General features: G+C 46.6%; 1 protein-coding gene across 1 annotated transcript in view; it reads right to left on the reverse strand.

Moving 5' to 3' along the window:
• Window positions 1-592: 592 nt before the first annotated feature.
• Window positions 593-17,208, reverse strand: part of LOC143960255 (F-actin-capping protein subunit alpha-2-like) — an 80,695-nt gene continuing 64,079 nt past the window's right edge. The window contains exon 10 of the mRNA XM_077468639.1: window positions 593-1,549. Coding sequence (XP_077324765.1) covers window positions 1,409-1,549 — 141 coding nt within the window. The 3' untranslated portion in view covers window positions 593-1,408. The remainder of the gene's footprint in view (window positions 1,550-17,208) is intronic.

The following is a 17,208-nucleotide window of genomic DNA, read 5'->3' on the forward strand; positions in this document are numbered from 1 at the left end:
CACATGATTCAGCCCTCAGAAAGGGGATTTGTGGTGGATCTCTTTTCACAGGGTGGTTGACAGGTAGTGATAAGGCAATACGTCACCTCCTCACTAGCTGTTTTACCCCCAAAAGCCAGCACCACCACATTGCAGGAATGAGAAAAAAAAAAAAGGTTTACTGAAAAGTAGTAATCAGTAAATATTGCATGAACAGGCATGCATTCAATTAATTTCCTCCTGTGAATAGAGTTTTACAACACCAATTAGGCTGGCTTCTGTCAAAAGGGGCATGACCGAAATAGTTCTGCCATTCGACTCCCATCAGCACGCTCAGCCAATAGCTGGGAGCACTAGCCCAGAGTGTCCTGGAGTTGGGGCCATCCCCATCAGAACACAATAGCGCAGCTGTATTAACATCAGATTGTTAGTACAGCGGCTCTGTCCATGTCAAATTTTCTCCTAGTTTCATAGACATATTGTCTACAGCCTTAAGTGATTTCGCTGGACACATTGTAGATGCATATTTTGCATCAGAATATTTCAATACTGTTCTTATACATCATTTTCAAGGACCAAAGCATATAATGTTTTTTGCAAGCAAGTTCTACTCTTACAAATAGAAAAATCTGCATTTTAATATCACATTGAGTTGGAATACAATTCAAGGGCAGAGAATAGAAAAAAAAAAAAAAATGGACAGACATACAAGTACTGGATTAAATATATTACAATTTGTTTTGTTATAATACATTGGATGCTATACAGTAGACAGTAGGAAGTTATAGCCTGATAGATGAATTTCAAACCGATTTAAAGCACCATCACAAAAAAAAAAAAAATCATTTAATATACTTAAACACTGCCAAAAAATTTTGAAATAACATAAGCATAAGAACTTGGCCTTGCATGGTTTGTGTTTTTTTAAAGTAAGATATTAGTTTTAACAGAACAATATAATAAGTCTATGAAGCTTTGTTTCCCACCTAGTGAAGAGATGGAAGCCAATAGGCTTCTAGCACATTACATATGGCTACACTAGATCAATGAATACTGAAGCCATAATGAGCACTTTTGTTCCACACTGGCACAAGAATGAGTTTTTTAGAATTGCAGTTTCAACCAAACTATACAAATGCAAGATCATTTTAGAAAAGCCCTAAACGGGGGGATAGCATTTTGTCCTCCTAAAAAAAGGTTTAACATAGGGAAAATGCCTCAAATATAATACATGTACCAACCTTTAAAATAAAAATGTAAACTGAAATGAATTCATAATGTGAATCTTGTGCTGTAGCTGAATTTAATTACAGTATTTTCATTTTTAAAGCAAAGAGCCATCTAACCAAGCAAGCTGGCAGCTTGAAAAACTTCACAGCCATGTGTATTTGTATACAGACACTAAAATCCATTCATACACCATTTCTTGTTAGGGATTTTGCATTTCTTTCCCAATTTTGTAACTAAGAATCTTGTTCCAGTCGATTTTCGTGCGTGTCACTGGCAGCTGACGACGTAAGGCTTTGAAAGTAGTGTCAGACATAGTCTGGTAGTTCTCACTGATTGCAGTCTAAGGTGGGAATAAACACAAGGGTTAAAATCGCGGAAGTCAATGTACAGAAGAGCACCATGTTTGCAAAGGTGGCTGTATACATTTATTCATAGTAGTGTGTAGCAGTCAAGACCAAATGAATATGTTTTATCCCCCCCCCCCCCCCCCAAAGAATACAACATTTCATTCACACACCAAGCCTTTTCTGCTTAGTGGTCATCTTGTCCCACTAGCATTTCTAAAGAGTGGACATGCTTGAGAAACATTAGTATTAATATTAACTGAAACGTTCGCACATACTGTATGTTTCCTAATAAACTCCAAGAAACTGATTTTACAATGTTTTTTTTTCGTTTATAAAATCAACAGGCTTAAAAATTATGATGTACTGCCTATTCGAACTAGGAATTGTGAACAGAGAAGCAGGTTGTTCCTTCCAGGGATCCTCATGAATGACAAAGAGGAAGTCAATCAGTTAGAAGGAAAGCTGAGACAAACACAAACCAAACCACTCACACCACATCCAACATCTCCTTGGGATGTACTGCCGCAGGACAGAAAGGTACAATGTCATGGTTAAGGTAAAAGAGAAACCACCTAAAGGGAGAAGGGAAGCCTTAGGCATCAGGGATAACTTTGTCTATGTTTAACATCAGAAAGAATGCCTTAAAAAGACAAGGCTGCCAATTCAAACTCGACTTGGAGGTGAGAGCAACAAGCAAAGCTACCCCGTGAGAGTAGACAGGAATCTCTCTGATCGGTTCAAAAGGCAGTTTTTGAAGGAGTGAACAAACCAGGTCGAGGAGCCAAAAAGTAGTCAACGTGGATGTACAGGTGGAACTATGTGACCCCTGTATTAAAGAATTCAGGCCGGAATGCATTCCCTAGCTGAGACAGAAAAACCTCCAGGTGAAGAGACCACCCCTCTCTGTCCTCCAATTTTCTATGCCTGCAATGTGCTTGGTGGACAGGGGTGGCATGAAGTTCCACCCAAACCAGAATCCGGTCACTTTCTCTGAGCTGCAAGACTTATGGTTCCTCCCCAACAATTGCTGTACAACACTGCAGTGGTGTTGTCCATCTGAATCCGGGTCAAAGGACTCTGTAGTTGTGGGTTCCAGCAATGAAGAGATAACCAAATCGCTTTAAGCTCCAATATATCAATTGGGGGGGTGGGGGGGGGGGGGACACTTTCTTCCAGCAACCAAGCCCCTGCATGAAAAAGGGTGTCCAAGACACCACCCCCGCCGCCCTCACAGATAGATGCAACACTGGCAGACAAGGCCTGCATGTAAAAAAAGCAGGGTAAGTACAAGAGCAAACACCTTGGTGAAGCCCCACAGGAAATAGAGGATATACAAGCAGGCATCCTTGATATCTAAAGAGGCTACAAGGTCCCCTCGACAGAGGGAAGCAATGACTAACCTAGCAGTTTCTATGTGGAAAATGTTTGCTCAAATGAAGACACTGGGAGTCTTTAGTTCTAGAATGGGGTAAATTACCTCTTTTACTTGTAAGCAGAAAGCAGGTTTCGATAAAAACCCTGAATCTTTCTTGTTCCAAAACAGCAATAGCTCTGTTAGAGAGGAGTTTTGTCAAAACAACATGGAGATCCTGTAGTCTTCACAGGGATTTTGGCGTACTTAAGATGACGCATGAAAATAAGGCTTAAGAAAGGGCTTCTAGTCTTCTACACTTGATCATAAAAACACTGGAATGTCCTCAAAAGGTCTTGTTCTGATAGGAAATGGCAAGGTCCACATTTAAAATGGCTTGTTCCTTAAGAAACCCCTCCCAAACAGGGGACTGCTGAGAAAATAGGATTTTTTGTACTCGCCGTAAAATCCTTTTCTCTGTAATTCACCGACCGACACAGCTCCTTAGCCATTGGTTTGTTTTCCCTATTACTAGGAGATACTAGGCATTAGTTGTAACACTCAGAATTCTCAGTTCCGTCCAGGGGGTGGTCCCTTGGGCAACAACCCTCCAGTCTGCCAGACAGACCTCAGTACGTCAACAAGCAGTATAATGTAAAGATAAAAAGGAGGGGCGGGTGTTGTGTCGGTTGGTGAATTACAGAGAAAAGGATTTTACGGCGAAAATCCTATTTTCTCTTATATTCACTGACCGACACTGCTCCTCTTAGTCATTGGGATGTCCCCAAGCAGTGCCAAACGAAGGGTGGGAAAACAGCATAAAAACTTCATCCACCATGGCAAGTGGGAACTAGTGAAACTTTACCCACAAAAAACAGTGCGTGGAAAAAAACAACACAAAAACCAGGGTACCTTCAACAGGAGTAACTACCCATAGCAGTACCAAAAACTGCGGAATGTAATGCAACAAGGCATTAACTTAACGGTACTGTGTTTTTATTGAAAAACCAGGAAAAAGGGAAATATATATTGCATATTCAATTGCAACTATACGGCCGCCTGCAAAATTTTGTGGCCAAAACAGGCATCAGCCAAAGCACTGACCTCTACCTTGTAGAAATTGGTAAACATGTGGACAGACGACCAGGTCGCTGGTTTACTCACCTGAGCGAGAGACGCTTGGTGTCGGAAGGCCCAAAACGTTCCGATTGCCCTTGTGGAGTGGGCCGTGACCGAAAAGGGAGGCACCTGCCACTTCAAGGCGTAGGCTTGTACTACAATCTGTCTGATCCACCTGGAAATAGTGGCTAATGAGACCGACATGCCTTTTTTGGGACCAGCCACCGAAACAAACAGTGAGTCTGACTTACGAAAGGGAGCAGTGGCAGACAAATACCTTCAGGGCCCGAACCACGTCCAGGGCATGAAGGGCCACCTCTTCAGGGTGTTATGGCCTAGGACAGAGAAGATAACACAATGTCCTCATTAATGTGAAAAGCCGAGACGACCTTCGGTAGAAAAGACGGTTGCGGACACAACACCACCTTATCCTTGTGGATAACCAGATAGGGCCACTTGCAAGACAATGCCGCCAGTTCCGAAACCCTCCTGGCCAATGTGATGGCCACTAGAAAGAGCACTTTCTGGGAAAGTCAACAGGGGAATCTCCCTGATATTTTCAAACGGCGGTTTTTGAAGTGCCAACAACACAAGGTTCAAATCCCATGGGGGCAACGGTGGACGCACCACAGGGACTACATGTCGTACCCCCTGAACGAAGGTACTCACTAAATGAGTGAAACGCCAGGGGTCACTGAAAAATTTGCACCTTAATGGTGCTTAGCGCCAATTTCGGTCTACTCCTTGCTGAAGAAACAGCGGGATCCTGGATATAGAAAAGGAGCGCGGATGCCATCCTTTCTCCTCACACATGGATATGTAGGCCTTCCAGGTACAATGGTATATCTTCCGGGAAGAAACATAGTTGGGATCACCGAATCCGACAGACCCCGGTTCCTCAACATCTGGCTCTCAATAACCATGCAGTTAAAGCCAGCGATGGTAAAGCAGGATGGAGAATCTGACCTTTAGACAGAAGGTCCTCTTGCAACGGCAGTCGCCAGGGAGCGTCTGGTGGCAGACGCACCAGGTCTGCGTACCAAGGACCAATCTGGGGCAACCAGCATCACTGGGATCCCCTCGGCTTCCACTGTGCGAAGCAGATATGGTAACAGTTTCAGTGGAGGAAAGGTGTAGATCAGCTGGTACTGATCCCATGGAGCCACCAGCGCGTCTGCCCACGGATCTTTTGTCCTGGACATGAATCTTAGCACCTTCCGATTGAGACGGGAGGCCAGAAGATCCACGTCTGGTGTGCCTCACTTCAGGCACAGTAACCCGAATATCTCCGGATGCAATGCTCATTCTCCTGGGCCCAGCATCTGTTGACTCAAATAGTCCGCCTGCCAGTTCTACACTCCCGGGATGTAAATGGCCGACAGGGCCGGTACGTGTCGCTCTGCCCACCGAAGTATGTGAGCGACCTCCCGTGCAGCGGCTGAGCTTCTTGTTCCCCCTTGGTGATCAATGTATGCCGCCGCAGTGGCATTGTCTGACTGGATCCTGATCGGACGCCCTTGCAGTCTCATTGACCATGTGGAGAGGCACAGCCTGATCGCTCTCAATTCGAGCAGATTTATCGGCAACTTGGATTCTTCCGTTGACCAGAGGCCCTGAGCTGGCTGAACCCCCCATCACTCCACCCCCAGCTGGATAGACTGGCGTGTGTTGTGATCACTGCCCACTTCAGAGGTAGGAACGATTTTCCGGACTGAATCACTAGCGACCTCAACCACCAGATCAGTGACTGGCTCACCTGGATCTATCTATCCAGGGACAACTGAGATTTGTCCATTTTGTCAAAATCTCCTTCTGCAGGACTCTGATGTGGAACTGGGCATAAGGTACTGCCTCGAAGGAGGCTACCATGAGACCCAGGACTCACATGCAAAAGTGGAGCGACGACCACTTGCGGTTCATAAGCAGTTTTACAGTGGATCTTAGAGTCTGCAGTTTGTCTGAAGGGAGAAACACTCTCGCTTCCATGGAGTCCAGCAGCAAGCCTAGGTACGACAGACACTGGGTCGGTAAAATCACCGACTTCTTTAGGTTCAACAGCCACCCAAATTTTTGCAGGGCCTACATGGTGATCTCCACATCCTCCTCTAATTCTGAGGCCTAAGATGCCCTCAGGAAGAGATCATCTAGGTATACCACGATCGCGATCCCACGTTGCCGTAGAAATGCCAAAACTGGAGCCAAAACCTTGGTAAAGACTCGGGGGGCTGATGCCAGACCAAAAGGAAGAGCCACAAACTGGTAGTGGGCTTCCCCGACTGCAAACCGCAGAAATATTTGATGCCGAAGGCATATGGGTATGTGCAGGTACACATCCTGGATGTCTAAGGAGGCCAGGGAGTCCCCTTGATGGAGTGCAGCGACTACTGAGAGAACTGATTCCATTCTGAACCTCTACACTTTTACAAAGTGATTGAGAGCTTTTAGGTCCAAGATTGTGGTTCCCAAGAAGGAAGGGGTACGTCCAAACAGATTTGACTAGAAGCACTGGAAGCGTTCCGATTCCCGGAACTGGTACAACCACCCTGTGATTCAGCAGGTCCCTTACTGCCCCCAAGAGGGCCTCCCAGTGAGTCGGGGATATGGGTATGCTGGAGGGGAAGAATCTGTTTGGCGGCCAAGAGAGAAACTATCTTGTAGCCTGTGGAAATCAGATCGCAGACACATTGGTCGGATAACCAAGCGGACCACCGGGCTGCAAACTCCCGAAGGCGACCCCCCCCCCACCCGAGACATGGGTGGGGGCAAACCTTCATGCGGTACCACTTTTATTCGCAGGCTTGCGGTTCCAGGGATGTTTTTGACCATCCGTGGTCATCCTGCTGGGCTGGGGACATTTTGTCAAAGCTCCGGGCGGAAGAAAAAGCCGTTTGTGAGCGGAAAAAGAAGGCTCTTGCCTACGGCGTGGATCCTTAGCCTTCCTGGCTTGTGGGAGTAGGGTACTCTTACCACCGGTGGCATTTTTAATAATGTCATCTAAGGAGGCTCCAAAGAGCCGGTCGCCAAGGAAGGGAAGATGCTCCTATTGCTGCAAGTTTTTTTTTTTTTAAGTGCAGATGGAAAAATCTCCCCCTGCTGCGCTGCAAGCGTTGACATATATATTCCGAGAGCACCCTGCTGCTGTTAGAAACCACAGATCAGTGCTGCAGCAGATTGGAAATACTTCAAAGCAAACAACTGTTAACACCCAGTAACGATATAACATAAAAACAACTTTATTTTTTACTTTAACTTTTTTATAACTTAAATTTTCGGAAACCATGTTTCATTTTAGGGTCTCAAAATATGATATACAGTTTTCTTTAGAGACTGTGCCGTGCTGTACATGAGACTAAAAATAGTCCACTAGTGTGTGATAGCAGGACAAAAGACAAAAAAAAATCCCACAAAAAAAAACCACAAGGGTGTCACCTCTTATTCCGCGTTTTTCACATATACATCTTTTTTGGGGTGACTTTTCCCGTTGGGTACCTGGGAGGACATCTGGAAAATGCCTCTCCTGCTGCCTTCTAACTGTATCTAGATTTGTATCTTCTGGATACAAAAGAGCTGTAATGATCGCTTTCTGAAATTTTAGGTATGATCCAGTTCTTAAAAAGTACCTTTGTAAATGTATATAGCCAATTAAAAGAAATCTATTGACACTTTTTTGCACCAGTGTCTAACTGCGGGAGACTAAATATGGCTTCATCATATGGCTGTTGAAGTCTACAACTCCCATATTTTAATTTGGACAATTGTGTCTGGATGAATGAAAGACAGACTAAATGCATCACATTTGTCCTTCCATTTCACTGCTAGTAGTTCTTCACTGAGCAAGCAGGCTTTCTCCCACTTGATAAATGGAGGTGTTTACAAGCCTTGGGGGAAGCCCCTGTGATTATATCACATGGTTCCACATCAGCCAATTTCTTTAAAGAGGAGCTTCAGTCTCCACACCACAAAAAGTAAAAATTACTGTAGCTGATGCCTTTTAATATAATGAAACTTACCTGTCCAGGGATCCAGCGATGTCCTCATCTAAGCCGATTATTCAATGGGCTTCAGGTCCAGGTGTCACCATTGTAAGCAAAGCCGGCTGTGAAGCTGCTTTGCACTTTTTAGAACAGTCCCGTAGTCTTCTGGTGAGAAGTCGAACTTCCGACTGAATGACATGTACCCCCCAAATGTTAACACAAGTTGTTGGGGGGGGGGGGGGGGGGGGGTGGAGAAAAAAAAAAAACAACTAAACTTCCACTTTTGAGTGAAATTTCCAATGTCCAATTGGCACGCTTGCATTAAGGTTGTCCAAGTACTAATGGTATTCTTTACAAGTCCCACACTATCTTGACACTGCTTCCCGTGTAGTCTGGGCATCCAGAAGGCTTCACATCACTGTCTTTTCCGCCATAAACCCAAACTATATGTATAGCCTGTGGCCATTTCACAGAGCTTATACAGTGTGACACCATATCTGCCATTCCTGCTGGGGAGATATTGCTTTGTTGCCAGTAAAAATTGTGTAAGGTAATCGTCTATGCTGATGTTTTGCTGGGACGGATACACATTTGAATTTCTGGAACAGGTTATCTATGAAAAGCCAAATTTTTTGGAGCTGATCATAGTCAGGGTCACCCCAGGGATGATGGAGGGTATGGTCCCTGAAATGCATAGAAAGCATTATTGTCTCATATTGTCCTGGATATTGCAGCAGTAAACATGGGCATATGATAAATCGGGTCTGTTGACCAATATGACCGCAATTCATTCTTTCTTTTTTGTAATGTCCGTGTTAAGGGTTAGGTCTAAAAAAATTGGATTTTTGTACTCACTGTAAAAAAAAAAAAATCTTCTTATTCTCTGAAGTTCATTGATGTAAACAGCTCCTTTAATTTTTGACTTTATGGTTATCACGCCACCTTCAGGAGAGGACTTTAACACATGTAAAAACGGCAAGACTGCACAGCACCGCCCAGGGGGTGGTCCCTCTGGCTATAACCCCTCTCCTTGCAGCTCAGTTCATCAGAAAGCAGTACAGTGGGAGCTGTCTCAGTCAATGAACTTCAGAGAAAAGGATTTTACGGCGAGTACAAAAATCCCATTTTCTCTTTCGTTCATTGACGGCCATAGCTCCTTTAATTCTTGACCTCAGGGACGTACCCAAGCAGTGTCAAAAAACGAGGAGTGGAAACAGCAAAACATAACTTCACCCACAAAAGGAACACCTCAACAGAGGAGTTGCCATCTTAACCAGTGGCCAACTTATGCATCATAAGATGCGTTGACAACAAAACTAACTTAAGAAAGCATAAATCTTACACAGTCGCCTGCAAAACCAGCCAAACCAAGCATCCAAAGATGAGCTTACGTCAACTTTGTAGAATTTTGTTAAAACGTGAACGGATGACCAAGTCGCCTGGGGAGACAGACGCTTGATGTGAGAAAGCCCAGGAGGTTCCAATTGCCCTGGGGGAATGAGCCGTGACAGGAAAAGGGGGCAAAAAAAAAAAAAAAAAACACGATCTGTCTGAGCCACCTAGAAATGGTGGACGACGAGACCGCCAGACCTTTTTTTGGACCAGCCACCGAAACAAACAGTCTGACTTCCGGAAGGGAGCTGTAGCAGAGAGCTACACCCATAGAGCCCGGACCACGTCCAGGGAATGTAAGGCAACTTTTCGGGTGTGTCGGCTTAGGACAAAGAGATAGTAGAACTATGTCCTCATTTAGATGGAATCCCGAAACCACCTTTGGAAGGAAAGAGGGCTGCGGACGTAGCGCGGCCTTATCCGAGCGCCGATAGCACCAGATTCAGATCCAATGGAGGTAGTGGAGGTTGAACTAGAGGGACGTCGTGTCAAACCCCTTGCACAAAAGTACCTACCAATGAGTGAGTCGCCAAGGGACGTTGGAAAAAAGACAGCCAAGGCTGATATCTGTCCCTTGATGGTGCTTACGGCAAATTTCTGATCCACTCCTCGCTGCAAAAACAGCAGGATCCTGGAAACTGAATAAGTGTCCGGACGCCACCCCATCGCCTCACACATGGAGATGTAAGCCTTCCACGTACGATGGTAAATCTTCAGAGAAGACGACTTCCGTGCCCTCGGCATAGTGGAAATTACTGTGCGATAGACCTCGGTCCCTTAGCACCTGGTTTTAAACAGCCATGCCATTAAAACCAGCGACCTTAAAGCAGGATGATGAAGTAGCGGACCCTGCGATAGAAGATCCTCCCACATCGGCAGCGGCCAAGAAACATCCACAACCAGACGTACTAGGTCGGCGTACCAAGGATATCGAGGCCAATCTGGGGCAATCAGAATCACCGGCATCCCCTCGCCCTCCACTCTGCGAAGATGTGGTAGAAGTTTGAGTTGGAGGGGGGGGGGGCTAGACATAAATCAGCCGATAACGCCCCCATGGAGCCACCGTGTCTGTTGCGTTTGCCCAGGTGTCTTGTCCTGGGCACAAACCTCTGCACCTTCCGATTGAGCCGAGAGCCCAGAAGGTCCACATCTGGTGTGCCCCACCTTAGGCAAAGGAGCCGGAATACATCTGGATGCAACGACCATTCCCCTGGGTCCAGCATCTGACAACTTGGGTAGTCCGCCTGCCAGTTTTCTATGCCCGGAATGTATATGACAGACAGGGCCGGCACGTGCAGCTCTGCCCACTGGAGGATGTGAGCGACCTCCCGTGCAGCAGCTGAACTCCTTTTTCCTTCTGGATGGTTGATGTACACCACCACCGTGGTGTTGTCCGACTGGATCCTGATTGGACGCCCTTGTAGCCTCCTTGACCATGTGGAGAGGCACAACCTGATCGCCCGAAGCTCAAGCACATTAAAATCGGCAGTTGGGATTCTTCCCACGACCAAAGGCTCTGGGCCCACCGTACTCCCAGAACTCCCCCCCAACCAGTCAGGCCGGCGTCCGTTGTGATCATCGTCCAATGGAGAGGAAGGAACGATCTCCTGGACCGAACGGTCGGAGACCTCAGCCACCAGAGAAGGAAATCCCGAACTAGCCGACTCACCCAAATTTGACCATCCAGGGATAACGAAGATTTGTGCCATTTTGACAAAATCTCCTTTTGTAGGACTCGAGTGTGAAATTGAGTGGAAGGTATCGCTTCGAAAGTGGCCAACACGAGGCCCAGAACTCGCATGCAGAACCGTAGTGACGACCACCTGCAGTTCACCAACAACTTCAAACTCCTTCAAAGGGAGAAAAAAAAAAAATAGGATTTTTATAACCGCTTACCTGTAAAAATACTTTTCTTTTGAGGGACATCACGGGACACAGACTCAGTAATTACTAATGGGTTATAGGGTATCGACAGGTGATTGGACACTGGCACACCCTAGACAGGAAGTTCAATCCCCCATATAACCCCTCCCCCTACTGGAGGTACCTCAGTTTTGTAGCAAAGCACTATAAAAGTGTATTAGAAGAGGGGAGGGACACAGAGGTCCCTCCCCTCTTCTAATACACTTTTATATTGCTTCACTAGGATTTTACAGGTAAGCTGTTATAAAAATCCTATTTTCTTTCTCGTACATCACGGGGACTCAGTAATTACTGATGGGAGGTCCCAGAGCAATGCTATCTGAGGGGAGGGGAACCACACAACATAGGGTGTAATCAGACCTAAGGACCCTGTACTGCTGCCTGCAGCACACTAAGCCCAAAAGGCGATATCCTCATGCCTTCTCACATCCACCCGATAAAATTTGGTGAATGTATGGACTGATGACCAGGTTGCGGCCTTGCAAATTTGAGCCATGGAGGCCTGGTGATGCACTGCCCACGAAGCACTAATAGCCCTAGTGGAGTGCGCCTTGATTTGAAAAGGTGGAATCTTTTGCTTCAAACCATAAGCTTGAACAATTACTTGTCAAATCCATTTAGCAATAGTAGATTTCAACGCTGCCTGTCCTCTTAGGACCCTCTGGCAATACGAAAAAAAACATCCGTTTTGCGAACCTGACCAGTCGCTTCCAGATAGGCTTTGACTGCTCTCACTACATCCAAAGAATGTAGTGACTTCTCTTCCATAGAGCAGGGATTTGGAAAAAAGGAAGGCAGAACATTATCTTGGTTTAGATGAAAACCTGAGACCACCTTCGGTAGAAAACTAGGATGAGGGCGTAAAACCACACTATCCTTGTGCATTATCAGATACGGTCCTTTACAAGAGAGGGCCGCTAATTCTGATACACTGCTGGCCGAAGAAATGGCCACCAGAAAAATGTATTTCCTTGTCAACAGAACTAAGGGAATTTGATGCATCGGTTCAAACGGCTGCTTCTGTAAAGCTGACAGAACCAAATTCAAATCCCAGGGGTTCAGAGGCGCCCTAACTGGAGGATTTAGGTGCGTTACCCCTTGTATAAAGCTTCGGACCAAAGAATGCGAAGCAAGTGGACGTTGAAACAGAACCGATAAGGCCGAGACTTGGCCCTTGATGGTACTCAAGGCCAGTTTCATCGAACCCATTTTGCAGAAGATTCCGCTTATGACGTATTTTCTGGGGTGCCAACCCCTGGATTCACACCAGGAGACATATGCTTTCCAGACTCTGATAAATCATTCTGGAAGCTGGCTTTCTTGCATTAATCAAGGTAGATATCACAGGGCCCGAAAGCCCACAATTTTTCAGAATGTGGGTTTCAATAGCCAAACCGTTAAATTTAGCGTTTGTAAGGTAGGATGGAATACTGGTACCTGGGGTAGCAGGTCTGGAAAGGGTGGTAGGGTCCAAGGAGAGCCTAACGCCATCTTCACCATTTCTGCATACCAAGCTCTGCTGGGGCCACCAGAAGCACAGACATCTTTTCCTGCCTGACCCTGCAAATAAGTCTTGGCAGTAGCAGAATAGGAGGGAATGCATAAATCAGAAAGAACTGATACCACGGAGTTACCAACCCATGCAAGAGGATCCCTCGTTCTTAACACAAAGTTATCAACCTTGTTGTTGAACCTGGACGCAAAGAGATTTACATCCGGAATCCCCCCCCCCCCCCCCCCCCATCTCTGGCATATGGCTAAGAAGACGTCAGGGTGAAGAGCCCATTCCTCTAGGACTAACTGCTGGCGGCTCAACTAGTCCGCCTACCAGTTCTCTACCCCCGGAATGAAGACTGCTGATATGCATGGCACAGGTCTTCTGCCAAGATTAATATCTGGTTTATTTCTCTCTGAGCTGCACGACTCTTGGTGCCCCCTTGGTGATTGATATAAGCCACTGCTGTGGCATTGGTCGGACTGGATCCTGACAGAGCAACCCTGCAACCTGAGTGTCCAGGCTTTTAGGGCTAGATACGCCACACGGATCTCCAGAACGTTGATGGGTAAGGCCCTCTCGCTCTTGGACCATCTCCCTTGGACAGTCGACTGTTCCAGGACTGCCCCCCAACCCGAAAGACTGGCATCTGTTACCACTGTCCAGGTAACTGGTAAAAAGTATTTTCCTTTTCGCAGATTTTCGGGTATCAACCACTAGCTGAGGCTCCGACGCGTTGTAGGGGACAGATGCATCGGAAAATCTAACGCCTGAACCTTCTTGTTCCAGGCCGATAGGATAGATGCAGCAGCCTTGAATGAAACCGAGCATAGGGAACTGCTTCGAATGAAGCCACCATCTTCCCCAACAACCTCATACAAAGACGAATAGAAGGACCCTTCTTTGCCCTCTTATAGCACTGATCTTTGCTTGGCGTAGGATTACCCTCTGCTGGGCTGTATCTATGACCAGACCCAAATACTCTAGTCTTCTTACTGGTTTTAAAGAAGACTTGTTGATTGTGGTGAACAAATTTTGGTCCAGGCGGGCTACCGACCGGTCTATCAAGAGCAAGTCGTCTAGGTATGCCATTATTGTTATATCTTGGGCCCAGAGGAGGGGCCAAGATCTTAAACACCCGAGGTGCAGTAGCTAGCCCAAAAGGCAGAGCTACAAACTGAAAGTGGCGTTTTTCTACGTCGAAACGCAGGAATTTTTGATGAGCAGGGAAAATAGGTACATGCAGGTATGCATCCTTGATGTCTATTGACACCAGAAGTTCTCCTCCTTGCAGGATGGATACTACCGATCGGATCGATTCCATGCGAAAGGACTGTATCTTTAGATCTTTGAGATCTAGAATGGGGCTGACATCTCTGTTTGGCTTTGGTACCCTGAAAAAGTTTGAATAAAACCCCATTCCCTGCTCTTGCATGGGAACTACCAGGATGACTTTTTGCTACAATAGTCGCTCCAACGCTATAAGGAGAGACTTCTTTTTCTCTGGGTACATTTGATCTGAGGAAACGAGGAGAAGGGAATTCTCTGAATTCTAGTTTGTAACCTAGAGTTATTGGGGAGACCACCCATTTGTCCCAAAATTCCTCATGCCAGAGCACGGAGAACTTTAGTACTTTTCCCCACTTGAGTGAGCGGGGGCACCCCTTCATAAGGAGGTCTTAGCGTTTTGTCTTGAAGACCTTCTCCCCCAGGACTTATTTTGTCCCTGGGGTTGACTCTGAGATTTAACCTTTGAGCCCGAACAGAGGAGGCCGTCGTGACTGCCTGGAGGCTGATTACCCTGGCACTGGAGAAAGCGCCTGTTTAAAAGGAGGGACGTTTACTCCTTTTCTTGACTGGAGAAAGGGTGCTTTTCCCACTGGAGAGGATTTGGACAATTATATCCAAAGGATCTCTAAACAGTTTTGCACCACGAAAGGGAAATCCCGCCAGGAGTTTCTTACATGGTGATTCGGCTGACCAATTTTTCTGCCATAAGTTCTACGCATGTGTACCAATCCAAGTGTAAGGCAAGATGTCTGAAGGATAGAATCTCTGATAGCATCAACAGCAAAACACAAAGCCGCTGGTAGGTTAGCTAACCCCCGGGCTTGCCGTTCAGATAAAGCTTTAAGCACCTGTTTAACATGGTCTCTCAAATATTGACAGACTCCAATTGCTGCCACTGCAGGTTGAGCTACTGAACCTGCCAAAGGAGAAAACATTTTTTAATAGGAATTCCATTTTCTTATCAGTTGGATCCCTAAGCATCTGAACGTTATAAACAGTACAAGTCAGGCTTTTGTTTACAGAGGAAATGGCGGCGTCAACTGCCGGTATATCCCACAATTTAGTAAATTTTTCCTCCATATGATAAAGTGTAGAAAACTTTTTAGGAGGAAAAAAAATGTTTATCTGGGTGATCCCACTCAGAATAGATCAGCTTTTCCAGTAAACCATGAACAGGAAAGGCATGTGCAGTTTGAGGAGGTTTCAGTGAACCCAGAGAAGAAGTGGGTTCTTTGACTCCAGTACGGGTAACTTAAATGTGGAACGCACCAATCCAGCAAGAATTTGCACCAACATCTTGTCATCCTGAGAAGCTGAAGAGGGCCCTTCTCCACTAGATTCCTCAGAAGTGGAATCATCAGTCTCCTTCCGATCCTCTCAGGGGGATTTCTCTCCTTTATCCCAGAGTTCCTCACTCTGAGGGTCCAGGGGGACAGAGGGGCCTAATGCGTTTTCTTCCACTGAGTGAAGATGCGATTAAGGCCACTAATCTTTCCTCTAAACCATTTATGGTTGAGGAAAAAACCTCCTGTGTAATGTATACAGGGGTTGAAGTGCCCGGGGGGGGGGGGGGTCCCCAGAGCCTGAAGGGGACCGCTTTGAGCCCCTGTTCTTAGGGGTACTTGTACCTCTTCTCCCCACAGTGCTATGCAACAAAAGGTAGATGTACCACAAAAAATGCACTGACTGCTGAGCACTGTAGTTCAGCAACTGCCGCTGCTACCAAGACTCAGTCTGGTGCCTAAGTAAATGCTGCCTGGGAATGCCTATGTCCTCCACACCTCCATAGGCTGTGTGCATCTGAAATAGAGTGCACTTTAAAGCCTGTGTAGCCTAGTGCTCCACGCCCCCCCCCCCCCCCTCCTCTGACCACTTCCACTCCCCGCTTGTTTTTTTTAAAAAAACAAGCGTTTCCCGCGTGAGCAAAGGCTCTAACCCTGCTGACAAGCATGGAGGGGAGGCTGGGGCAGAGGAGAGGGAAAGGCCGGTGGACGTGAAGCCGCTGTAATGGCCGCGGCAAACGGTGGTGGGTGGTGCGGTATGTTACCGCTCTCTGCCCAGGCCTGTCTCAGTCCCCTAATCCGTGGAGGGAGCATACCATAAGGAAAACCCCCCTTACCTTCATCCTTCCTGGAGCATGGCTGGAGGAGCATAGAGCGTGGACACCAAGCAGACAGATCAGGCATGAATGGTATGTGCTCTTGGCAGCCCCCGGTGGCGACTATAGGCACAGCATACATTTACTTACTCTTGAGGAGTCTCCCTTACCTTATCCAGCTGCAGGATTTGAATAACCGACCCAATCTTCACCTCTCACGGTGGGCTCAGTTAGGAAAAAAAACCTTCAGAGACTGGGGCCCCCTTGAATAGGGGTATCCGCAGTTCTGGGCCTGTAAAGCACCCTGCCAGGAATATGGCTGAAAAAAAAAAAAAATAAAATAAAAAAATAAAAAAAATACTGGGTCCCAGGGTCCAGCACTCTAAAAAGAAGCATTACAGGTAAAACCTAGCTTCTTTGGACACTAGGCCCAGGTACCATCCAATTCGGTCTGGAAAAGAAACTTTGAATGGATCTAATTGCATAGCTGGCCCCAGTAAAGATATTCCAGTGGCGCTCAGCACAGCACATCTTTACTTGTGACCAACACCTAAGACACTGGCAAAAAACTGGAGGTACCTCCAGTAGGGGGAGGGGTTATATGGGGGATTGACCTTCCTGTCTAGGGTGTGCCAGTGTCCAATCACCTAGTGATACCCTATAACCCATCAGTAATTACTGAGTTTGTGTCCCGTGATGTACGAGAAAAACTCTCGCTTCTGGAGGAGTCCAGCAGTAAGCCCAGGTACTCCAGGCGTAGAGTCAGCACTAGCATCAACTTCTTTAGGTTCAGCACCGAACCAAACTCCCGGAGAGTCTGCATGGTGATCGCTACATCCTCCTTTAATTCTGAGGCAGAAACTGCTCTCAGGAGGAGGTCATCTAGGTAACCCACGATTGCAATCCCACGTTGCCTTAACAGCACCAGAATTGCAGCTAACACTTTGGTAAAGACTCGGGTGCTGACGTCAGGCCAAAAGGGAGAGCCACAAACTGGTAGTGCTCTTCCC

Source organism: Lithobates pipiens, unplaced genomic scaffold, assembly GCF_037356315.1.
Source record: "Lithobates pipiens isolate NorthernLeopardFrog02 unplaced genomic scaffold, aLitPip1_a1.2 Scaffold_8, whole genome shotgun sequence".
Taxonomy (NCBI): domain Eukaryota; kingdom Metazoa; phylum Chordata; class Amphibia; order Anura; family Ranidae; genus Lithobates; species Lithobates pipiens.